Source organism: Heliconius melpomene, chromosome 15, assembly GCF_056956725.1.
Source record: "Heliconius melpomene rosina isolate 202511_hmr_F chromosome 15, ASM5695672v1, whole genome shotgun sequence".
NCBI lineage: Eukaryota > Metazoa > Arthropoda > Insecta > Lepidoptera > Nymphalidae > Heliconius > Heliconius melpomene.
In genome coordinates this window covers 7,010,034-7,036,522 of record NC_140403.1, presented here as the reverse complement: position 1 = coordinate 7,036,522, position 26,489 = coordinate 7,010,034, and the positions used below count along the sequence as shown (strand labels likewise).

Below are 26,489 nucleotides of genomic sequence, written 5' to 3'. Positions count from 1 at the left end.
TCGTATAATAATTATTATTGTTAAATATGTTTATATCATTTAGGTTTTAATGTTTTATTAATTTTGTTCTTGACCAAGCTCCCATATGTGAGGGACAGAAAAGTCTATATTTAGCACGTCACATATTTACGCGCGTGTGGTTATGACCTGGGGATTTTTTTTCTTTTTTATAAGGAGTTATTTTTATTTTTAACATAAACTTTTCCATATTTCTTTTTCTTTACCTTAACGCTGTATCTTGGACATAGTAGGTTAGGCAGAAGGAACGTGGAAACCTAAAAGTGAAACACTCAGTTCCGCCAGTCCCACTCAGTTCCAGATAATTTAGAAATATTCCTCATTAAGACATTTCCGTTTTTCTGTTCCTGGCGAATTAATATTTGTCATTGCCCCCGAGTGGGAATCGAACTCACAGTCGTTAAGTTTACAGTTAGAAGTTGTTCACCTGTTCTTGCCAGCTTCAAATTAAAAGTAACTTAAGTATTTAAAAACAAATTAAATTACTTTTTAGTTAAACCTTTGAATTTTGTACTATATTTTGCGGATATTTAAAGTTAGTGACATTTCATGTATACAAATAACCTCAAGGGACACGACAACCCATTATTTCTAATGACTAAACTGATTTGTATAGTTATCGATTCTACGTATAAACCTATCTAGATTCTAAATTATATAAGCGTGTTCTAAATTACATATAGACTAGAGACTCAAACGCTACTTCGCTCACTTAAACTTATTTTCATATTATAACCAAAGAATAATATATTTTTTTAATAAAAATTATCCTATGTCCTTTCTGATATCTCCAAAAATATGTGTACAAAGTTTCATTATTACCGGTTGAGTAGTTAAGGCGTGAAAGCGTAACAAACAAACTTACATTCACATTTATAATAATAGTATGACGTTAGTGTTATTATAGCTATTTTTTTACAGGCATGCGTATCCTAGTGATGCTCCTCTTAGACACATTACCGATGCTGGGTAATGTTCTTCTCTTATGTTTCTTCGTTTTCTTCATATTTGGCATTGTTGGTGTCCAACTTTGGGAAGGAATTTTAAGGCAGCGATGTGAGCTGGTGCTGCCACCAAATGTACTACGACCAAAGTAAGTCAATAGTTGGTTTGCACGTGATATGTTATAAGCTTTGACTTTGATAATGAAGAATTACGTTTAAATATTTAGTGCTGATGAAAATCTAAAACATTTGAAACTTTGTTTAAATAAAATATAACAGGAATATTACACTAATTCCTACAGGGCCTTGGATAAAATAGCAGTAAAATGAGATTTTTTAAACTTTGTACTGTTTGCTCGAGAGCGCTCGTCTTAGAGGCACGTTCCATCGCTAATGTTGACTGCATGCAATATTTAACGCTTTACACACAAAAGCACACCCAGGGCTGTTCCACATTTTTCAATATTGCAATTTATCAGTACAGACATTCTCTCACCAGCGACATCATGAGCGCGCATGTACAGGACAGCTTGCCTCACGTTAATATTGCATTCCGTCAATACACACGAGACCCAGCTCGAGTACACGCATGAAGAAATGTTGGAAATATTGTAAAACTAGATTTATCATGTAGTTCTGGATGTCGTTGAGACTGTTACATTAATTACATTGTTGCGAAATAACAAGATAACATAACACTAATATCATGTAGATACAAAAATCAGGAAATTCCAAGTATATTTTGTATAACAAGATCGGCCATGAAGCTAAATATTTGATTGTTTTAGCGTCACCCTCTATTCTGGCAGAGGGAAAGGAGTGTTGAGACACTCCTTGTGCCCCTGCGCTACGACTGGTTTATATTGATGTTTGACGTTCTTGGTCATAAATTGTTTTTAACATTTCATATCAACCTGATCAAATTCACATATTTGGCTTCATAACTGTATAACTTAATAACAAAGTAGGTTCAACTCAGGTAACATAACACCCGTCATTCCTCCTAATTTATTTTCCAGAGACCTGTCCGAATGGTACAGAGTGCGCGTCAGAGTCAACTCGTAAGAATTTAGGATCAAAATAAGTGTTATTGCAAAATATTGAAATCTGTCGTAACGTGTAACCTTTGCCCATCTGCCGTCCAGATGTGCTATATCTGCTTTCCTCTACGAATTGGCAGTTTTATGAGAGAAATTATGGTGCAGACCATTTCATTCACAACCTCACTCACGTCATACCATAACACTCACCTACGAGTAATGAGTAAAGAACTGCCAATTTGTTTCACTTTAACTTTACAAATGTGATTAGATATTTCAGTTTCTTTCAATTTTTTTGTACATTTTTAATATGGGTATTTTTTTAAATCTAAATATATGTTATTTATGTTATTTCTGTTTTCGTCTATTTCAAATCCGTGCACTGTATGAGACGTTTAACAAACCTGTTTAAATTTCAATTATTCACCACTTTTGAATGGATTAATTATCACAACTGACACAATATTATATTATAACACCATTTACATAAACTCCACATTTAAAAATATAAGTATAAAGTTTATATTTTAGTTATTCATGAATATTAGTAAAAAGGTAAAAACCACAATAAAAGCCTTATGGCCGTCATCAAAAGGACAAGTATCATAAACCCAAATGATTTGGGTTCGCAACGTTCATGTTCCGCTCGTGCCGTTAACGAATAATGACCAAGAGGCCGTTGATGTTAATCTTCTCCATCCACTAATGCTCACCTGACTCTCCCAGAATTCCTTTATCGTCTCTAATATTAAACGGGTTAGCTAATTATTTTCACCACTTCGACCCTCCCCTTCGCTTTCATTGTCTGCATGCTGTCTTAAATGTGCCAGTAATTGCATGAATTATAACTCCCTCTGGTATCATTATCTGTTTTAGTAAAGCTTTATATAGATCTCATATATTATTGAATTTATAATATAATATATATTAGATATTTCACGTATATTTTATAATAATTCTCACTGTTTTTGTTAGTATCACCATAGCTTTTGTATGTACGTATATATAATTAATGTAATGCTTACATAATATTATAACACAAAAGAACTGGTTAAGGTCTATAACATCTTTTATCAAGAAATTTCTAAAGTTCATTATATAACAATATATTACTAAACTTACTAAATACTTGGTTAATTTTACAAAATTTACAAAATAGTTAAAAGTTTAAAAATATATCAATCTCCAACTTAATGTAAATAATTGAAATAATTATAGGAATTCAATTTCTAATACTTTTAATTTAATCCCAAAAAAAATTATACACATTTTGTTTATATACAGCATTTCGTTCCACTACGAATTCTCAAAAGAACTGGATTATATATGTACGACGCCTGAAGACAGCGGGATGCACCTCTGTGGAGATTTTCCACCTTACCGATATGGACCTCTCGTGTGTAATGAAACTGCAAAAGCATTTTCTTATAACACACCTACTAACAGTTCGTGTGTTAATTGGAACCAGTATTATACAAATTGCACTCAACGAGGACCAAATCCCTTCCAAGGAACTATATCTTTTGATAATATTGGCCTAGCTTGGGTTGCAATATTTTTGGTAAGTATTATTATAGTTATTTTCTCTAGTATCTATATAAATAAAATCACGATCATCACAAAATCTCAAAAACTACGACTCCTAAGGTATCCTCCTACAAGTGCTAGGAGTCTCAAATTTTGCACAGGGGTACTTTTTAGGACGTAGGTACTCATGGAGACAGAAATTAATGATAACGTAGTTCACGCAGACGAAGCCGCGGGCGGGCCGCTAGTATTATATAATAGTTTAAAGTAATATTTAATTAATTTTTTATCTATTTTCATATAATTTATCAATATATTTTTTTAGGTTATATCCCTGGAAGGTTGGACCGACATCATGTACTATGTACAAGATGCTCACAGCTTTTGGGATTGGATTTATTTTGTTCTTTTAATAGTGGTAATTATCATTCAATATTCTTAGATATTTTTTTTTATTAAATTACAAACAATTAATACTATTAAATTTTTTTCAGCATCGCGCTTTATCTCATATATAGCAGGGTAGGCAGAGAGAGCATAGTGTTAAAACACTCCACTTTCCTCTTTCCGCCGAATTCTGGAGGCATTGCGTAGGCAGTGGCAAAATTCTACGTCGCGCATTGCCTCAATTCCAGAGCGAAGAAATGAAAATATTAAATATGTCATTTCCTCGTGTGGGGATCGAACCCCAGTGGCGTAGCTAGGGGGGTGCGAGCGGTGCGGTCGCACCGGGCATCAACAGGAAAAGGGCATCAAAGTCGATGATTAGTGTGTGTTTTCTTTGTTTTTTTAGACTTTATATCATTTTAAAGGGCATCAAGTCCTTTAAGCCGCACCGGGCATCAAAATAAAAGGGGCATCAAAGTCGACGATCACTTTGTTTTTTTTAGAACTCAACGTCGATGATTTCGTTTTTTTTTTTTTTTAGAAGTCATCAACAGGAAAGGGGCATCATGTCCCCCGAGCCGCACCGGGCAGCAAATACCCTAGCTACGCCACTGTCGAACCCATTACCTCTGTGCCCCTTCACCACGACTGGCCTGATATAAAATTAATAATAATCAAATTTCTAATAACCAAATCTCTTTCAGATCGGATCATTTTTCATGATCAACCTCTGCTTAGTCGTTATAGCGACTCAATTCAGCGAAACAAAGAAACGTGAAATGGAAAGAATGAGAGCTGAAAGGGCACGGTTTACATCGTCATCGACTTTAGCTTCGTCGACCAACAATAGTGAGCCGGCGACGTGCTACGCTGAAATAGTCAAGTATGTCGCGCATTTGTGGAGGCGATTCAAAAGGAGAATGGCGAAAAAGATCAGGTAAGAATTGAAATTAATATTTTTTTATTTTTTTCAACTTCACGCTGTAGGGTAGACAGAGAGAGCCTAGTGTTATGACACTCCGCTTTCCGCTGGGCGTTGAGTGGTGGAACCACAAACTGTAGTGGTCACAGTCTCTCTGGTTCTGCCTTTGCGCTAAGACTGGCGTCTAAATAAATAATTTATATTTTTTTTTCTACTATTACTTGATTGTAGAGTTTACAAGTACCAACGAGCGCAGTTAAAATGGCGGACCAGTCAAGAAACACTTCAATTACCAGCAAATCGTCCAAAGCAGCACCATCCTTGTTGTCCTCGAGTTCATCCACAGGTACATTGTTTACGTCATAATGACCTTTTACAAGCTATTTCTATTTTATAAAATTTATTTGTTGTAATCTTCTTAGCATTATTTAATTAACTATGGTTAATTGTTTTAATGCTATGATATGTATATTAAATTTTCCTTATTTATTTTTTTAATTTTTACATTTTTTCTTTAGGGTAATGGAAAAACTATTGAAGAAGTTGGAGATGAACCTCTCAGTAGGCCAAGTCTATTGCGTGTGCCTTCACTGTCTACGGCAGATCTTGAGGTACGGTTGTTAATAGCAAAATATTTTCGAATCGAAGCCATAATTGAACTATAAACTAAATTTGACTCTTATAACCTTAACGGTTGCGGCTTCAATTCCCGCTCAAAAACTGATTATATTTAAATTATTTTTATTTCTTTACTCAAAATCTTGAATAACCTCAAGGTTTCTTTATGTGTATGAAGTATCTAGCATAACATCATATTAATGTCAAAATATAAAAATCAATTATCTTAAAAGGTTTTATATTACTGGTACAGTACTTGTAGAATATAACATTTGTCCGACCTAAGCTAGTTTAATAATTATTCTTCAACACCAACCAACAGGTCCATTGAAAGAAAATACTACGAGACTTCCTTCCAGTATCCACATTCTGCCTTAATCGAATCCATGCCCATTTGCGTTCCATATGTACCTACAGATAAAAGAACAACGACCGTCTAAATTGGAGTTTACGTTGTATCAAAGGCGTTCGAAATTGAAATTCAATTGGGCTGAAGAGATAAAAGATTTACGATTTCGGTTTACCTTTAACTAATTTCCTGTTATCTACTTTGCTCCCTTATCTTTTTTTCGAGGTTCATCAATATTTGTATTACGCTTTACACTTTTTTTTTCCTTTTTTTAGATTCCCTCTGTATGTTGCATATATCACGGCAGGGTGGGGCAGAGGAAACCTACTAATAAGACACTCCGTTACCCATTTTCAGCCGAATTCTGGAGGCATTGCTTTGCCTCGAAGGAAAGAAAATATTATATATTTCATTCCTCCATTTTTTCTCGTTTAGGGATCGAACCCACAACCTGTCACAATTTCTGCCCCTGCCCCACGAATAGGCTTATTTATTTTCCTTATATTTGTATTTATTTTAGAATGCATCGAATTTATCTTTGCTCTCGCCACCGTCTCTTGCACGGAGGAGATCTTCAGTAATGTTCAGCGACACAGTTTTGCTCCATGTACCGAATGCTCAACATTTAGCACACCCCCACAATGTGTGCTCATCCGAAAAGATGACCCAAACTGGTAAGCAAGTTTAAAAAATAGTATTAATAATGTTTTATTTTAAGTATTAATCTGGATATTAATTAATCTAAATTTATTTCTAGCAGTACTTAAGTCATGCTTTAATTATCATCGGCACAAAACAACTTAAATCTCTTTGTTATTGCTCCCTATTTCAAATCTTTATTTTTCTTATTTACCCTATTTTTAATAAATTAAAAAATATTTATAGATACATTGTGTCAACGTGAATGGCTTTTGAGCCAAAGTGGTGAGTCTAGAGTGGTAGATCTAGACAGACTTTTAGAAGGGCATGCAAAAAAAAATACAACTTCACTTCTATTCTTACTTCCTTCTTAGGACAATGGAATACAACTCCTTGAAATATTTTAAGTTATAGAACAAGAAGAAAACAATACTTCAATTTAATATTAACAATTGAATAAATTTTACAGAATAATTTACTTAGCAATATTGAAATTTTGGATAAATGAGATACAATGATGTCTTCTGAGAATAAATTCTTAATAACATATAAAAGTTTTAGTATTTATACACTTTTATCACGTGAACATGAATAAAAACATAGCTTCTTTAACTACACTTTACCGCTTCTATTTCTTATTTCTAATACTTCCCTTACATTCACTTGTAGCATTATAAAAATTATAAATATATGAAAACATATACTTAAATGATACATTAGACAAAATTAGAATAACTAGAATATAAAAGGAAAAAGGGAAGTGTAGTCTGTAGTCACATTTATTTTGGGGCGTAGAATTCGACCTACCAGCAGGGGAGACGGTAGAAGAGAGAGCTGGAGGGACTATGTCTTGTCAAGAACTTTTAGCTTTATCTGGAGCATTGTCAGCTGCTTTACCTACAGGACAAGTGGCTCTAGATTCATTTTTTGAAGAACTTACAAAAGGCATAAGTAAACGTGCTGGTGAAGAAAAATTGGAAACCAAGGTAGAATATATAAGAAAACATTAATTAATTTTATTTTTAGGTTCATAATATAAGTTAGGTAGACGAAACCTGAGGACCTAGTGTTAAGACACTCCATTCCCCAATAAGAAATCACCATCACGTGACCATCACGCCATAATAATAGTTATTTTTTATATATTTATTTAATGTGAGATAAGCTTATGAGTTTTCATTTTCAGATTGTAGAGATAGATGACTTTTCATGTTGCGCTGAATTAATAGCAGCTGAGGCAGCAGCAGCAGAGAAGAAGAAAAGCCGATTTTCCAATGCCTGCTTATCGTTATGGCGTCAAATATCTAAATTTTTATCTTTGCTTCGAAAACATATTAAGATTATTGTCAATCATAAATACTTTCAACAAGGTAATTAAAACTTTTTTTCTTCTTAGTTTAGTATATTAATATTTAAATATTTTGATATTATATCTAAAGTGTTTGCACATTTAGGTATCCTTCTTGCCATTTTAATAAACACATTGTCAATGGGGATCGAATACCATAATCAACCTGAAGAGTTAACAGTGATTGTCGAAATAAGCAACGTCGTTTTCTCCGCAATATTTGCTGTCGAAATGGTTCTGAAAATCGTTGCAGAAGGTCCCTTTAAGTACATCTCTAATGGATTCAACGTATTTGATGGTGTTATTGTTATACTAAGGTAGGTTTCAATATTTTCATATTTCTATATATTTTTTTAATTATTTAAAAATCTGCTTAAAACAATAAGATGTACACATGTATTTACACATTATAAGATATTTAGAATCATAATTTTTAAATAGAAATTTAAGTCTTTAATTTTCATTTCAAACTGAAAAATACTACATTATAATAGAAATATATATATTTCATCTGAACGCAGTGCATTTGAATTAACGCAAAGCATGGGCAATGAACAAGATTTAGCTGGAAGTTCGGGATTATCTGTATTGCGCACATTTCGACTCCTGCGCATATTAAAGTTGGTTCGATTTATGCCAAACCTAAGACGACAGCTCTTCGTCATGTTAAGAACAATGGATAACGTCGCTGTATTCTTTTCCCTCCTTGTCCTTTTCATTTTTATATTCAGGTAAATATTTATTTAGTTATTTATTCATTTTTATAAGTAAGACGTATATAGTACTAAGATCCGTATCAGGGGTTTAACAATTGATACATTTTATAGGGTATAAAAAATATATTTAAATATCACAATAAAATGCATGACATTAAAATCCAAGGGAAGTATTAACCAAACTTTATTTTAAAAACTATGATTTCTTCCAAATATTATTTTTTTGTTCCACTTTTGTTTATTATTTTCCTAATAAACTTCCAAAAAAATAAATATTTACTAACTATCATCTTAGCGAGTAATAGCGAGTCTCTGCAATATCTTGACAAACTAAGAAAAAATATCACTTATTTTTCTTTACTTTTTCTATCTTCAAATCTGTACTACGCGTGACTTTGGTGTATCTTCTATAGTAGCTTAGTAGATCAAGTAGACTTTTAAAGAAGCAATCGTTTGATTGCTATATTTTATTTTTTTCGTAGACTGTGAAGATTTATACGACACCTCATAAAATGTAAACCTAGTTTCTACTTAACTGTCACACCCTAACCTCTGCACTATTTAACTGTGAGTGACTTTCTCCTGTTTTATTTTCTGCCTAACGTTATATTTTCCCTTATCTTTTAGCCATTTCTTCTGACATATTACATACAACACTATCCACACTCTATACAACGTTTCTCTTCTTTCTCTCAACCTTATTCGTAGACCTTCACGCTTGCTTTTTGTCACTATTAATTTAAACCTGCACTCTCACTTCTCATTTAGATGTAACTCACACTTATATATTTTATACAAATATTAATCTACCGAGAGGATTGTAGATATCGTTTTATCTAATCGTATATTGTATCGTGATAACGTTCAGCATCCTCGGTATGAATCTCTTCGGGTGCAAATTCTGCGAAAAAGATGAAGAGGGCGATCTAGAGTGCGACAGAAAAAACTTTGATACACTATTGTGGGCCTTTGTCACGGTGTTTCAGGTATTAAACATTTTGAATTAAAGTACTAAAACAAACAGACAATCAGAACAGACAAACTTGCATCTACTTAACGCTTACCGGTCCGTTGTAAACACTCAACAGAATGACTATTTAACAAGAATATTGCTATGACGGCTTATCGACTAACCACGCGAGTACACAAATGTCCACTGCTCTGCAAATCATTTCAAAAGCTATTTTAAAATAATTATGATCCTTCTGTTACTCCAATATGCCATTTAGTTGAAAAATTTGCAGTTCAGTGCGAAACGCGTAACCGCTACCCTAGAACCCGCGTAGAACAATTATAGAACCCATTGGTAACAGATAGTTCAAAAGTCATTTAGAATCACGATTCACCTTGTGCCGTACAGTAAACCCATTAAAGTCGAAAGCACTTAGACAGACAAGCTTGGTTAATTCGTAGGGTAGTATAGGTATTCGATACGAGTCGCGGGTTATATTACCGTCAGTTCCTCCAGTTCCACTTCAACAAAAACTCAGTTAAAAAGTTCTCTGTCACTTTGCATGCTGCTTCTATTATTTAGATCTGTATGAAACAAGTTACTTTTATAATCTTTTAGTTATACAAACTTTCAGGTTTATCACCGTATCGCTAGTTTATTTCTTAGCAATTTCACTTGTTTCATCAGGATATCCTGCATTTTCCTTGTTTAATAACGACCTCGTTTCCAATTCTTTCCCTTTTGTCGACGAAAATTTTCAATTTCTCAAATATTTCTTATTTAAGTTCTATATTTACCATAACTATTACTTTATACTTATTTTCTGCATCGAGGCATCCTTAATGCATTAAAATGAATGAATTAATATTTATAATAAATAAAGTATTTGAATGAATTTATTACTTCGATATATTTTATGCACTTTTATTTGCCTTATTACTCTTTCAATTTTATTTAATTTAATTGCATTTATTCTGACATAATGAGGCAGTATATAAAGATGAATGCTAATTAAGACAATATTTCATGGGGAACTTGCACTAAAAAAAACATTATATGAAATACTATTCATAATTTAGATTTATGTTATTAACAAACCCGTTGGTGATGGCGTACCAATGGCGATAACACTGCTTACTAATTCTTTTTTCCTTGTAACTTTTACTGTTACACAGGATTATGAAGCTTACGGTAAGCAATTTTCCGTAAAAAAATACTAAATGAAAAATCTCGTATAATAATAACATTTTTATTTATCTAATGTACTGAGTGATGAACATTATTACTGCTAATAGTTGTAAATTTTACCGTAAGTAACAGCCAACTTAAAAAAAATTCCGTAACTATTTTACGGAAAAATTGTTTCCGTAAATAAAAAGAGCAGGTTGCAGTGTTAACGTCGCAGGCGCATTTGACATCGTCTAGACTCGGTCGCGTATGCGCATAGTATTTTGTTTTTCTTTCATTTTTTTCATCGCGCGCAGTATTCTGGGCATGTATCTGTTCGGTGGTAAGTTTTGCAAGTTCGTCGAGGATAACGGAACCGAAAGGGACTGTACCTGCCCTGAAATCATCTCACATCATCCAAAATGTGAATGCGACAGGAAACATTTTAATAATATTCTATGGGCAACCGTCACTGTGTTTCAGGTAAGTCTTAAAAATGTAAAGGTTACATTGTCAATTTATTTGCGATCCCGTTCAAGTTTGCTTTTAGAGGGTAGACGGTGCGTTTTTCTCGTTTTAACAGTTATTCTAATAAATTTTACATACCAACTAACAACATAAGAATATTTGAACCTGGAAACGAGAAACTCGTCATTATAGTTCATATATCAAATATAATTAGTTTAATTATCAGCATATATTATAAGCAATTGGTAGTTAGTGCATCTTGCTTTTAGTAAAGTAGTATTAATGCTGAACCCTTTTTGATTGTGTACTCCAAACGCCGTCTGTGTTAATTTTCATTACAGTGTTTATATTGTTGTAACTAACATAACATGATACTTATTAACACGTACACGTTTATTACTTACGATTATTTTTATTTAATATATTTTTTTAACATTAATACTTACAAAATATTCTACGACGTAAGGCACAACTTTCACACAATACGACAGCACACCTCGCTTATTATGATTTATTACGGAATTTGTAAAATTTCATAATAATATATGTTGTGGTAGAACGATGTATGTGTTATACGAAATATTTTATTATAATTAAATTTTTCAGGTTTTAACGCAGGAAGACTGGAATGTTGTTTTATTTAACGGAATGGAAAAAACGAGCCATTGGGCTGCGTTATATTTTGTAGCATTAATGACTTTTGGCAATTATGTGTTGTTCAACCTGCTGGTGGCTATTTTAGTTGAAGGATTCAGCTCTGAGGTAACTTTTCAATCAATCAATCAGTTTCGCGCCGTATCCAGCAAACAGCAGAGGGTAGGCAGAGGGAACCTCGCGTTAAGACACGTTCACCACCTTCCGGCAGGCATTCCGAGTTGAGTGGCGGAACTCAACGCCGCTCTGTGCCTCGACACCAGAGCGAAGAAATTAAAATATAAATTTAAATAAATATTTCCTTTCTTCGAGTGAGGATCGAACCCACAACCAGTCGATTTAGCAGCACACTTTGTGCTCCTACGCCACGACTGGCCTCAAACTATCTTTTGTTTGCAAATTAACAGTACTTTATACGATATCTCCAAATAAATTACTTTTTATTTAAAACTTTTAGAGAAACGAACGAAGAGAGCGCGAACAACGTGAATTGGCGAAATCGAAATTGTCTAGTGAATGTTTTTCTGATAACAATGAATTACAATACGACGAATCTAATAATTCAGGATCGCATTCCAGTGACAGCTTTTCACAAGTAAGTTATTAAATTTATTAATTGTTTTTGTACTTCATTTTGTATTTATTTATAGATTTCTATTATAATATAAGAAGCGAAATTAGGTTCATGATATACTTTTATTAAATTAGTGAATCGGGAAAAAAAAAATGAAATGAAATTAGGTTAATTATTATACGTAGTACGACTATATAACAGTTTTTTTTTATTTAAAAAAAAACATGCATAAAAATTGTTTTTCTAAGTAATACAATATCTTTTATAAAAACAGAACGAAATTAAGAACTACTGGAAGTCAGCAGATGATGTTAGGAAAGCGAAAGGTGATGTCAATGGGCATAAAGAAAAGGCGATGCGAGGTCGACGTAAGACAAAATCCTCAACTCATCACCCGTCGCTTTGCAAAGACTGCGCTCAGTCCAACAAATGCAACATACAAAAGGTAAGTTAAATACTAAAACTAGATTTTATTTAGATTTTCATTTAGTTTTGACTTTTATATATAAACTTTTAATATAAATATGTATGTTTAATATATATCTATGTACGGTACCTCACGTTTTCATTGGATATCAGCGAATAAGTATGTTACAAAGTAAATCTAGACGCTTTAAATCCAGCCTTTATATAGACCTAACAAGTTGAAAGGGTATTGAATCAGTAGAAAATGCTTTCTATTTCGTCTAATCTATTTCCAAGATGGAAGGCGGGTCCTTTCACAACTTAAACTAATAGAAATCGTACTCGTAAAACATATAGCCTCTCAAATTAAATCCAAATATAAGTCTGTTTTGTTAGCTATTTTATACAATTTACTTTTTGATCTACTACTATTTGATCTTTATTTTTTCATTCAATGTTTTTTCTATTTTTTTTGACGCCTAATTAAATAAAAAAATTAAATTGAATCAGCTTCACACTGATCTCGCTCACAGCAAGGTAGGCGGAGGGAACCTAGTGTTAAGACACTCCGTTCCCCGCTTTGTGCCCCTGCGCCACTACTGGCCTTAATTTGATTCCTAATGGATTATTAATTTAAAATTAAATTAAATTATTTAATAAGTATACTATAAGAGCGTAGTAATAATATCCGTATGTTATTGTTATGAATTATAGTGCATGAAATTGTCGATAATACCTAATAACTAGTTTAATTCAGAACGTTATGTTTGAACCACGTTATCGAATTAGTAAGAGCTAAAACTTTAAGAATCTTTTTTCCATTAATTGTGATTTGCGGCATACGTTACTTTTTAATATTCAGATTTTTATACTATATTTATCACTGGGACTACAAAAAATAATAATATGTGTTACATCATTTTAGGAATCTAAAATGTTAGCATCTACTGGTGCTGCAAATGAGAACAATAGTACGGTAGTGCCAATGATAACTCATACTGCTGCAACACCACAAGACTCTCCATCCACGACCTTAGAGCCTGGCGCTACGTTCAGAGACTTTAATGTAGCTTTGACATTAGAAAGATCTACAATGCTTTCAAGCTTAGACTCCATAGATCGGACTTCTGTATGTATTTTCATGCTAAATATTTTGGTATAATTTCATATTTCATGGATCTCGAAACATATTATTTAGATATTTTTAGAATCGTATTTTTTTAACTTATTTGAAATTTTGTACTTATCTGTGATGGCTTGGATAGTAAATCAATTTAAATAACTTTTTCTTTTCAGTGCTCTAGCATACCAGGTTTATTGAAGCCGCCAAATAGTTACACTTTAACACTTCATTCAGCAGCAGCACAATTAGGAGCTGAAAAAGCCAGACTACCGCCGATGACCCTCGCTCCTCCTCCTTTAACGTTGGCCCCTCCTCCATCACGATCTACTTCCCCTGGATCAACACCAACTACTCCCAGATCATTGCCCTCACCTATGGTTCCAGAAAAAAATCTTCAAGTTGCAATTGCCAAAGATGATAATTGTCTCAATGTTAGCGACAAATCTAGTTTACTTAGTTCTCAAAAGTAAGTATTAATATACAGAGAGTGTCATTATTAACGTTATATTTTTAATATTATCTTTTAATTGTTATTTTAATATGAAAAATAAGAATCGAACTTAATTGTAAAATAATTTAAACATGAATTACCTAAATTTTCTATATATTATATAGGTAATGGAAATAATTGTTACAGAAGTCTCACAATTACAACTCCAAATTTAAACGGAGATGACAAGTGCAGAGTACAACGTGGATATAGTTGGCGTCTCTCTAGACCGAGCCTACGGAGAAGTAAGAAACAAAGAACTGGCTCAGATTCTGATGCTGTTATCTTAAATAACGGTAGAGACCATATTGCGTGTAATGGTAAATATTATTATTAAGCCAAATTCATTGAGATATTGATTTTAAATAACGGTACATATTTTATTAATTTCTCGTTTTATTCTAGGTTCTAATCTTAGAAAGAATGAACTACTTTTATCATCCTCTATGGTAATAAAAAACGACACTCAATCAGAGTTACCAAATAATAGATCGAAAGGACAATTACCAGCTCCAAGGGTATTAGCACCACCAGCAAGAAGAGTCTCTGCTCATACCACACCTATATTGCCTGATGTAAAATCATATTTCAAATTTAACTATAATTTTTTAGTTCTTCTACTTCTACTTTAGTTCTTCTACTTTTATAAATTGTTTATAACGAAATAATTTAGTATATTTTAGTTAAATATTTCATATCTAGTAATGATTGTATTACTAAATATGTCTTTACCTAATATGTCATATAGGTTTCATGGAAGGCACCAGAGGGCTTCTCATCAGACTCAACAGTAAGATTAGACGCGGTGAAAGCTCCACCTCACAGGCTTTCTCTTACAAATGATTACTTAACAGGTAGAACTTTTAAAATTGAATTTTAATAAATTATTTCAATCATTTTAACATATATTACTGATGTTGTGCAAAATTACAATAATCCATCTATAACTTTCATATGCAATAATAACCTGATATGCAGTGTGATTCTATTAGATATTTCTTAAGGATCTCATTTTTAATTTTTACTACCGCCCAAGGAGACAAGATACTAAAAACTCTAATATCAATCACTTACATCCCTTATGCAGGAACGTACTTGCATACTATAAATAACTTGACTTAAAGTGAGACTTTAACCCTCAAATGTTGATTTACTACCGATTAGACTCACATTATACCCATTCTATCATCAATCCCATCATTAAAGAGCAATAAAACATAATTATTTAATTGACGTTATATAATATAAAAATGAATATTTCAGTGACGTCGGTATCAGAAGTAAAAGCTAGTAATTTAACACCGTCCACCCCACAATTAGCGCAAATACCCCAACGTCCTAGAAATGAATCCATAAGACCAAATAATCAGGCTCTACCATTAATTAAACAAATTAATGAGGAGGTAAGAAGTTATTCAATTAATAACCAATTTTTATTATCATTTATCAATGTTGCAACTTCAATTGTTATTTTTAATTAATTAATAAATATTAGTAATTTATTATTATTGGTAAAGTTTTCATTGAACAACGAGTTAAGCCGTTTAAAATTCAAGCTTAAAATTTGGGATATTTTTGTTTTTCTTTTAACAAAATTAATTAATGGAAGAGGAAATATATAATACTAATAATAACTTACTGCATAAGTGGTTTATAAGAATATTTTTTTAATGGAAATAATATTTACAGGTGACGATAAACAATAATATTTGTATTTTCTCATCGAGATTCGACAGGCGGCAGTTTAGATTTAAAGATCTTTTTCGTTTCATGGAGCCGACGGGGTGTCTTAAGGAAAAAGAGGATTATTCTCTTTACATATTTGCCCCAGATAACAAGTAAGGAATGAAATGCCGATATGTTTGTTCGAGATATTTATTTATACCGATGTTCATAGCTTTGGGATGTTATATAAATATTGGTTGTGAACGTACGGCGACTTATGTGCTTTATTGAATTTGATTTCTGACGTTGACGCCAATCAAATTGATGAATTTTAGTACATTTTCAATAGAAGTGATTGGAAATTTTAAATTTTCATAAGTAAATTCTGTTATATGGGTACATAAAATGTTAAATGAAATTAATAATGTGTCTTAACTGCAAATGCCTATATTCTGACCGTGACTGTAACGCGACTGTTGTAGGTTCGATTCCCATGTGAAAGGCAGAGCATCTAGTGTTAACACACTCCGTTCCCCATTTTTCATCGAATTCTGAACGCATTGTGTCTCAAGTGACGAAGAGAAATATAAATATTTAATTTCTTCGAGTGGGAATCGAACCTATTGTGTTTACAGTCACATTTTGTGTCCCTTCACCACGACTGGCCTCAGAAAAAATCCAAGTAGAATTATAAGCCACAATCACATGCAAGCAGCTATATCAATAAATAATCGACTATTGCATTCTGTTTAATATACAATGCAAATAAGATTCTATTCACAATGGACAGCAAATTGAATTGGAAATACGTTTTTAATCCAATTCTTACTCTTCACTCAATATTCATTAAAATATTGGAATCTAATAAATACGTACATTTTCCTGATGCAGCTTAGACTGTGGTATCTACGATAGATGAATTTCAATTAACGTATCTTAGCTGATTGCAAATTCTCTGGGGGCTATCGCAATTATCCTTCAAAGTGCATCGAGATGATTTAATGGATGGATTTATTAGTCTTCGATATTAATATATTCGTATAAGAAGATTTAATATAATACCGAACTTAGCAGACATTTACTTGACATTTTAATTAATCTATGATATTTTTTTTATTAATCTAAATTCTATACATTTTATACTTAGCCTTGGTAATGTAATAAGTAATGTCATGGTCGAATTCTGTTATATTTTATGTAGGCCAAGTACGCTATAACAATATTTTAGATAAAAATCATTTTTAGAACAAATGTTAATAACGTGCCAAAAATAATATGTTAGAAATATTTAGGTTGTACTCGTATGTACGACAAGTCCAGGCCAGACCAGATTATACTACACTATACATATATTTCATATCGGAAGGATGGAAAGAATTGAATTTTTTTTCTAACTCTACTTCTATTTATGTTTCTAATGGGATCTTAAGTAGACATCCATATTAATCCCGTATATTTTGATTCAATATTTAATTATTTACTAATTAAATATTGAATCAAAATTAAATATTAAATCAAATTAAATATAATATAACTAGAGGCCAATCGTAGCGCAGCAGGGGCACAAAGTGTGACTGTAAAATCGACTAGTCGTGGGTTCGATCCCCACTCGGAAGATGAAATATTTATTTTAATTTATATTTCCATTTCTTCGCGCTGGTGACGAGGCAAAGCGCCCCATTCGGCGGAAGGACGGAGTGTTTTAACATAAGGTTCCCTCTGCCTACCCTGCTATGTACGGAAAACAGCGTGAAGCTGATTTAATTTTTTGATTTAATAATATAACTAATATTGAACTAAAACAATAAAATACTAACAATTTATTTAAATTCTAGAATAAGACGACTTTGTACGTGGATGGTAACTCGTGGTTGGTTTGACAATATCGTACTATTATTCATAGCATTGAATTGCATCACACTAGCGATGGAACGACCCAACATTCCCCCAGACTCTAAGGAAAGGGCTTTTCTGTCGAGTGCCAATTACGTCTTCACAGTCGTTTTCGCTGTAGAAATGTTTATAAAGGTAAGTTATTATAGTTTTTTCTTTTAATTAAGCTTATTGTTTTACAGGTTATTATAAATATTTATATTTACGTAATAATTGAAAGCTATTTGATTCTCGATATTTGTGGATTCGAATCTAAAAAGGAATAATTTAATTGGAATATTTTTATTTTCTTGATCTGGGTAAATTATAATTCACGTTGGGTTTTTTTAGGCAATGTAAAATCTATAAATATAAAATTTATACTTATTTTTAGTAAAATATATTTATTTATAAAAGCTTTTATTGTAATATTATAAATAATGAAGCCCTTCAAAAATCTGGAAGACGTCATTACCCACCCCCCACATTATTGTGATGTTCCATTCCATAAAGATTTCATGTCTAACCAAAATTACGAAATCACATACAGCCCATGCGTATTTCCATTTAACTAGCATGAGTTTAGCGTCCTTGTATTTCATTTTGATTAAATATCATGAGTTTTATAATTCATATTATATGTAAATCTTTTTAAATTTCCTTAAAAATGGACTTAATTATAAACAAACATGACTGAAAATGTAGGCGATTTAATTAAAAAAGAATCAGTATCATTCTCACAATCTGAAGTGCATCGTGTTAATAAAAATAAAAAGAGGAAATATATTTATATAGAGTTATTTATCACTGTATTAAAATATCCGAAAATAGTAAAAAATTATACAAATCGATTGTATTCGAACTCACGACCAGCGACGAATTATATATACATTAAACAATTGATATTACAATCTTTAAATTGGCATTTTTCCCGTAAATTCTTGATATTAAAGTACATATAAAAATTACGATATTCTAATATGAAGATATAAAATTATTTATTCTAACCAAAAGGTGGTAGCATCTGGAATGTTCTACGGATCAGACGCATATTTCACGTCGGGATGGAACATAATGGACGGTTCTCTCGTTATAATATCAATTATTGACTTATTGATGTCTCTAGTATCCGAATCGAGTCCGAGAATATTTGGAATTTTAAGGGTAAGATTTACTTCTTCTATTACTTAATCTGATCAGCTATCAGGGTAGGCAGAAGGAGACTTGTGTTAAGGCAATCCGTTCTCCACTTTCCTCTGAATTCTGAAGGTATTGCGGGTTGAGTGTTGAAACTCAAAGCCGCGCTTTGCCTTGACACCAGACCGAAAAAATGAAAATATTAAATATTTGATTTCTCCGAGTGGGAATCGAACTCACAACCTGGAAATAAAAACTAAATCTAGAATTGACTTTATAATTATAAGGTGTTGTACCTGGTTTTATGAGTTCAGTTCTTTATTTTTAACGATTGCTCGAAACGTTTGTTATAAATATAATGCATAAAACAGCCTAAAAAACGTCCAAAATGTCGGCAGTGTCTACAGAATATCAATTTCCATGTTAACCTCAAAATGTCATTTTAAGCTGGAAATTTCAAAAATCTTTTGTACGCACATCAAAGTTAAAACTCGAAAAATGGTTAGTGTTTACTCAGTGCGTTCACATATTAATTAACCAGTCGTAGAGACCTTTTACTATACACGGGACTATTGTGGATTCGATTTTCAGTCGAGGGAGGTATGGAGGGAGGGAGTCGAGGGGTTTTGCATTTCCTCGCGCTGGTAACTAGACAAGGAGTGGCGTTGAACACTGTCAGTCAACACACAATGTCTCAAATTGCTCCCGATCCCGAACACAGCATGAAACAAAAAACTATAATAAGATTATTTTTAACAATATTTTTTTCAGGTATTTAGGTTACTAAGGTCATTAAGACCTTTAAGAGTAATAAACAGGGCTCCAGGTTTAAAACTAGTGGTACAAACACTATTATCTTCTTTAAGGCCCATCGGCAATATAGTACTGATATGTTGTACGTTTTTTATCATATTTGGAATATTAGGAGTACAGGTAAAAAAAAAATTACATATTTCTATTTTTTATTTTATTATATTTATTATTTTAATCTCTTTTTTATTAATTTTTAGTTATTCAAAGGAGCATTTTTCTATTGCGAAGGTGCAAATATAAAAAATGTAAAGAATAAATCCGATTGCCTTGCGATCGATGGGAACGTCTGGGTCAATAGGAAGTATAATTTTGACGATTTAGGTAAAGCTCTAATGTCATTGTTTGTGCTTAGCTCAAGAGATGGATGGGTTAATATCATGTATACTGGCCTTGATGCTGTCGGTGTAGATCAGCAGGTACGTTTTAAGGTTAACCTTTTTATTTTTCTCAAGAATATTAATGTTGTTCAGCTTCACGCTGTATCCCGCACACAGCAGGGTAGGCAGAGGGAACCTAATGTTAAGACACTTCTTTCCCCACTTTCTGCCGAATTCTGGGGGCTTTGCGTGTTAAATGGAACCCACAACCGTCGCGTTACAGTGAAACCCTTGCACGCTGCGCCACAACGGCTAAAATATGTTATCTTACATTTCCCTACTATTACTTTTATGCTTCTTCTTCTTTTCAAAATACTAATAAAATAGATATATCCTACAAATTGGAAATATATAATAACTATAATTTTACTTATATTTTTAATAGCCAATAATCAACTACTCAGAGTGGCGGCTCCTTTATTTTATTGCGTTTATTCTCTTGGTGGGGTTCTTTGTGCTAAACATGTTTGTTGGAGTTGTGGTAGAGAACTTTCACCGATGTAGAGAGGAGCAAGAGAAGGAAGAGCGAGTCAGGAGAGCTGCCAAAAGAGCACTACAGATGGAAAAGAAGAGAAGAAGTAAGATTTTTTTAAAAACTTTAACGGACTAATATCTTCATCTTTAGTGTTACCTTGTAGAAAGACGAAAATTCGTTTATAATTTATATTTTTCTTAATAATATGCACCTAATTTACTTACCTAAAATATTTCACATTTATTTAATTAAATTTCTTTTTTACTGGAATTAGAGTAACTGACGTAAAAACGAGAGTAAAATAATAAAAAAAATATTTTTTAAGAAGTTAGTTACAAATTCTTAATAATTATAAAATAGTGCAGGTAAACATTTAAATCATAATTATTTATAAAATTTAATCAGGACACAATTTAAAATTACACGAGTTGTTTTTGCAATCGACAGTTAAAAGTTAATGGGTCGCGATAAAATCTTCGTTAACGATCATTTTGTCAGAACCGTGTTTAAACTTTAAAGCACCTGGTCATATTACCCATTACTTCAATGTAACATAAAATTTGTTCTGTTTTAGTTTCAAGTTAATTTTAAATACTACCCCTTCTAAATAGTAAAATATATCTTTAAAAAACACATACTGGCTATATGTTTCCAACGTACTCGGATAGAGGTTCCACGTAATTACAATAAATGACATGTATCACTCAATAACAACACTACACACTAGATACCTTCCAATCAGGGCTTCCGCCTTCAAGCAATAGTTCCCGCTTGACACAATTCCACTGATTTTAAAGTTTTTTTCACCTAAATCTACCCAATTTTACACGAATATTATATTATTTATTATGAACTAAATAAAAAATAAATTTGTTTCAGAAATGCATCAAAGACCATATTATTCTGATTATTGTCAAACTCGACTATTTGTTCACAATGTTGTGACCTCTAAATATTTTGATTTAGCAATTGCCGGAGTCATCGGTCTGAACGTTGTCACAATGGCCATAGAATACTATAGAATGCCACCAGCATTGCAATATGCATTGAAAATATTCAACTATTTCTTCACCGCCGTTTTCATTCTCGAAGCGGCGATGAAACTCGTTGCACTTGGATTTAAAATTTATCTAAAAGATAAATGGAATCAACTAGATGTTATAATCGTCATACTATCGATAGTCGGGATTGTTTTGGAAGAACTTGAAACTAATATAATTCCTATAAACCCAACAATAATGAGAGTGATGAGAGTTTTAAGGATTGCAAGAGTACTTAAGTTATTAAAAATGGCAAAAGGAATACGAGCACTTCTCGACACAGTGATGCAGGCTTTACCTCAAGTTGGAAACTTGGGGCTTTTATTTTTTCTACTTTTCTTCATTTTTGCAGCTTTAGGTGTAGAACTGTTTGGTCGACTTGAGTGTTCCGATGAAATTCCTTGTCAAGGTATTACAATTGTTCTTTTACTTTCATCTTTTTTTATAGTATACTGGGATAAAAAACCATATATATTTTAAATATACTAGGATAAAAATTAAATTACTTTGGCTTGACAGGTCTCGGAGAACATGCTCATTTTGCAAATTTTGGAATGGCATTTCTTACATTATTCCGAGTGGCCACAGGAGATAATTGGAATGGTATAATGAAAGACACTCTCAGAGAAGATTGTGACAGCTCTGTGGACTGTGTACGGAACTGTTGCGTGTCCACAATTATTGCGCCGATTTTCTTCGTTGTTTTTGTGCTTATGGCACAGTTTGTGTTAGTCAACGTTGTCGTAGCTGTAAGTAAATTATTGTTTTTTTAATTATATCAAAACTTGAGGAATTTGGCTCAAGTTGTAAACATTACCACTATTTATATAAAATAATTTTAAAATAGAAATTTACAATTAGAAGTACATATTTTACTTCTAACAGGTACTAATGAAACACCTAGAAGAATCTCACAAGCAAATGGAAGATGAAATCGATATGGACGTTGAGCTAGAACGTGAATTGGAACGAGAGGCAGATGATGAAGAAGACCGAGCACTTTGTCGGGCCTTAGAACAGTGTACAACTCCTCGCCCTTTAAACAAGGTACCCTCCCTACCAGCCAATTTCACATATAGCGAGCCAAAACATCAAATACCCTCTCCTGCACGCAGGCGACGCACATTACATTCACACCATGCTTTACTTCCGGTCATACAAAGAAGGGCTTCATTATCGCCTCATGCATTTGGACGTCGACAGGAATCCACTGAAACCCCAACTGCAATATACGAAGAGGATGCGAGATTTATCGATGCTGACGATGCTGATGAATTAGAGCCCACGAGCCCAAGACGAGATTCATTTACCCAAAACCGACGACAAAGAGTCGATAAAAGAAATTCTCTTCGCGGAGAAGAGACTCGCTTATTGCGTCCTGCACCAGTATTACTCTCAGTTCCTACAACAAGACAAAGTATTAAACGTTCTAAACGAAGATTGTCTACTGATTCTGCGCTGACTAATAATGATCAAGTTTCTATCAAATCACAAATAAGTGTAGATCCAGCTATAACTGAAGAAGAGAAAATAAGAATTGTTATAGCAGAAAGAAGAAAAATTGACACCAAAACGGAAGACGTAGAGCTTTATGAACGCGGGTCCTAGTCCAGGCAGGGCCGGCCGCAGCAACACCACGAAGTCTACATCTAATCTAAAGTGGGAATGTAGCTTACCCTACGTGATTGCCAATTTACTTAAAATTACATAATATTTTAAATGAAGCCAAATTTAATTTTAACTGTTTCTACAAAAACACTATTATATATTCTATAGATTCTAACAAATATTTTTTATAAATTCTAACAAATAATAGATCTATAGATTCTAACAAATATTTTCTACAAAATAACAAAGATTTTAAGGAAATTGACAATCATAACCTGTTCTCACAGCTCCCTTCTTCATCTCTAAGGATCGTTGGAAAGCTGAACTGAAGTATGACTCGGTTGTTAAGTGATACAGTGAAGTAATTAACAAGAATAAAAGTACTATTAAAGACTAAAATTAGCGCGATTTGTGTTTGAACTTTAATTCTTTCAACCGAATGAGAAGAGAGTTGGTACTTGCTAATGTGTTGGGTCCTTTATAATTTCCTCGTAACGTTTGTTTACCCACCGCGGCCGGTTCGATCATTTGTGAAGAGACTTTAATAAATTTAAGATTATTTTTTTTAAATTAGTTAGGTAGCTGTTAGAACTAGTCAATTTGTGGTGGTGGGATGTTTTCTACGAGTGCTAATGTTAACTTCATTACTTGTTCTTGTAATTTATTCGTACGGTGCTTGCTGTTTATAATTGATATATTATGATTATTTTGTTATCTCAATCCTCGAGGAATAGATTTTTGTTTGATGTTATTAGATTTTATTTAGATATTTAATTGGACATTAGCTATAATTTAAATTTAAGTACGGGTTTCGAATCATTGAAATTTAGAATTATATATGTTAAATATTTTAAATGCCTATTGTAATGTTGTTTTTAATGTTAATATTTAGTTTTAACTGTACCAACTTGTAGTAAACGACTGTTTAGACTCGTAGTGACTTTTCTAGATGAATCTATGTCAATCTATTAGGATAAAAACAGAACCAAAAGTTCGCGAATTGAGTAATCTCTTATATAAGACAAAATAATATTTTCTGAATATAAATGACTCCTATTTTCATACAAAACATTAACTTATTTAGATTTTAACTGGTAAACGCACATATTAGAACGTAGAATACAAAATACATACCTTCAATTGTACATGTTGATACAAAGCTACGTACGTATACTATGAAAAAAATAGATTTTCCGAAAAAAATAGATTCAAATAAATAACAGTTGCTCTCGCAATTTGTATTAGTGGTGCCAAATTTACAATTTACTTTAATAATAAATGTCTATTAAACGTTCATGTGCGTACCTTCTTTTCGCTGTCAAGAACTAAATTGCTTGAAAATGAGAATTTACCAAAGACACCAACCGTTTTTTTTAAATATCATATTATGTTTGTATAGATCTTCTTACGTAAAAGAACATAATTAGTTAGGGAAGTCAGCAATAAATTTTATACTTCGACTGTGCCTTTCCTATTTCTAATATATTAGCTTGTGAAATTGATGGAAAATAGACTCAAAACTTGATGTATATTGTAGAAGAGGGACAAAGTAGGTTATAAAATATCGTTATACTTAGTTTTCTTCGAAATTTTCATAGTTTTTATAAAATTATACGAGATTCAATAACTATTACGACCGATCCTATCATTCCAAGACGTATAGTAATTTCTTCTTCTATTATATTCTTATATTTTTTATTATGAGAGATCTTCCTTTTAGAGCATTTGTAAACACCAATGCATTTTCTTGCATCTTACTATAAGCTATAAATATCTTCATCGACGATGTCTTCCACGCCCTTTCTTTTACATGGTATTTTCTATTTCAGTACGATACAAAACAATAGATTAACACTCACAACGTCTCGTATAAAAATGAATTGAATAAATGGAATTTAGTAAAATTAAGAATAGTATTTTCGTGATAAAAGCAAATTTCGTGATAAAATGTTTAAATGTTTTTTTTCGGTACTGACTGTATAATTTAATAATTTTAAGGGGTATGAACAATGTTCATTAGATGAATACACCTGTTAAAATTAGCTGGTGGTCTGTCAAGTTATGAGAGTTACGAAGTGTTAGGTTGAAAAATAAATATAAAAATCGAATTTGTGTTTTATTTTATACAGTTTTCCCTAAAATACTTAATTTAGCCAAATGATATCTAAATTAATTCTACAGTAGCTTCACAAAATAGAAGATCTGCTAAAATGTAATAGTCAGTAGAAATATTCTAAAACTTAATAAGAAAAGTGGCTTAACTTGGAATTCTGTTGATAAAAATATATTTTAAGCCTAAAAAAAGGAAGATATTTGAGGCCGTTGTGGCGCAGCGGCACCAGGGTGTGATTGTTACGCGACGGTTGTGGGTTCGATCCCTACTCGAGGAAGTGAAATATTTATTTACGTTTATATTATATTTATTTCCATTTATTTGCATTTCCGTGTATATTTATTTCCATTTCTTCGCTCTAATATGGAGGTAAAACGCGGAGTTGAATCCTCCTCAACCCGCCATTCCTCCAGAATTCGTCAGAAAGTGGGGAACGGTCTAGGTTCCCTCTGCCTGCCTGTGTGCGGGATAACGCGTGAAGCTTATTTTTGATTTGATTTTTAAGAAAATATATTATTTTTTTTCTAAAAAAATCAAGTCAACTCAAAAGTTTCTACCATCCCACAAATTACGAGACAATGGGTGTTACTGCCTCAATAGACACAAAGGATTCGCAAGGGGCGAGCGAAATTGAGTTCGGCAACAATCTTTGCTACGTCGTGCCTTGTTAGCGGGCGCTTATAATCTTATTTGCATAATTTCTCAAAACGAATTTTAATGGGTACTTTATCGTGTTGAACAATGTTATATCGTTTTGTGGAAATTGTATGAGGTTTTGCAGAAGTCAGTCTTTTTTTAGCTTTGTCCTGTATCTGGCGTATATCAGGGTGGCAGAGGAAAGCCAGCCAGTTTATGTAATTTAAAAATGCCTGTTCTTAAAATATAAATATAAAGTTTTGCTACATAAATTAGATATAGTATATGAGTACATCCCCATATAATACATCTCGCATATAACGGCGTACACAAAGAGAATTGAATTGAAGAAAAGAACAAGAGAGACACTCCGTTCTTATAAGATACTTCCGTTCAGGCAATGCATGTTAAG

General features: G+C 32.5%; 1 protein-coding gene across 6 annotated transcripts in view; it reads left to right on the top strand.

Annotated features, from left to right (window-relative positions):
• The window catches only part of Ca-alpha1T (Ca[2+]-channel protein alpha[[1]] subunit T), a 31,900-nt gene extending 6,464 nt beyond the window's left edge, over positions 1-25,436 (top strand). Inside the window, exons 4-34 of one of the 6 annotated variants that reach the window (XR_014878774.1) lie at positions 940-1,111; positions 3,287-3,563; positions 3,855-3,947; positions 4,621-4,853; positions 5,070-5,184; positions 5,357-5,449; positions 6,326-6,479; positions 7,240-7,430; positions 7,631-7,814; positions 7,899-8,109; positions 8,314-8,523; positions 10,945-11,110; positions 11,702-11,857; positions 12,207-12,344; positions 12,598-12,768; positions 13,654-13,857; positions 14,025-14,317; positions 14,489-14,661; positions 14,747-14,916; positions 15,090-15,195; positions 15,605-15,744; positions 16,031-16,179; positions 17,842-18,034; positions 18,893-19,042; positions 19,787-19,948; positions 20,026-20,244; positions 20,591-20,783; positions 21,560-22,129; positions 22,240-22,469; positions 22,606-23,379; positions 23,616-25,436. Coding sequence is in view for 5 of the 6 variants with exons in the window: in XM_085197914.1 (XP_085054040.1) it covers positions 940-1,111; positions 3,287-3,563; positions 3,855-3,947; positions 4,621-4,853; positions 5,070-5,184; positions 5,357-5,449; positions 6,326-6,479; positions 7,240-7,430; positions 7,631-7,814; positions 7,899-8,109; positions 8,314-8,523; positions 10,945-11,110; positions 11,702-11,857; positions 12,207-12,344; positions 12,598-12,768; positions 13,654-13,857; positions 14,025-14,317; positions 14,489-14,661; positions 14,747-14,916; positions 15,090-15,195; positions 15,605-15,744; positions 16,031-16,179; positions 17,842-18,034; positions 18,893-19,042; positions 19,787-19,948; positions 20,026-20,244; positions 20,591-20,783; positions 21,560-22,129; positions 22,240-22,469; positions 22,606-23,328 (6,239 nt within the window). In the remaining variant the exon portion in view is untranslated. Of the gene's footprint in view, positions 1-939; positions 1,112-3,286; positions 3,564-3,854; positions 3,948-4,620; positions 4,854-5,069; positions 5,185-5,356; positions 5,450-6,325; positions 6,480-7,239; positions 7,431-7,630; positions 7,815-7,898; positions 8,110-8,313; positions 8,524-9,376; positions 9,495-10,944; positions 11,111-11,701; positions 11,858-12,206; positions 12,345-12,597; positions 12,769-13,653; positions 13,858-14,024; positions 14,318-14,488; positions 14,662-14,746; positions 14,917-15,089; positions 15,196-15,604; positions 15,745-16,030; positions 16,180-17,841; positions 18,035-18,892; positions 19,043-19,786; positions 19,949-20,025; positions 20,245-20,590; positions 20,784-21,559; positions 22,130-22,239; positions 22,470-22,605 lie in introns of all 6 variants that reach the window. The other 5 variants (XM_085197918.1, XM_085197916.1, XM_085197917.1 and 2 more) reach the window with 5 other exon arrangements.
• The last annotated feature ends 1,053 nt before the right edge of the window (positions 25,437-26,489 follow it).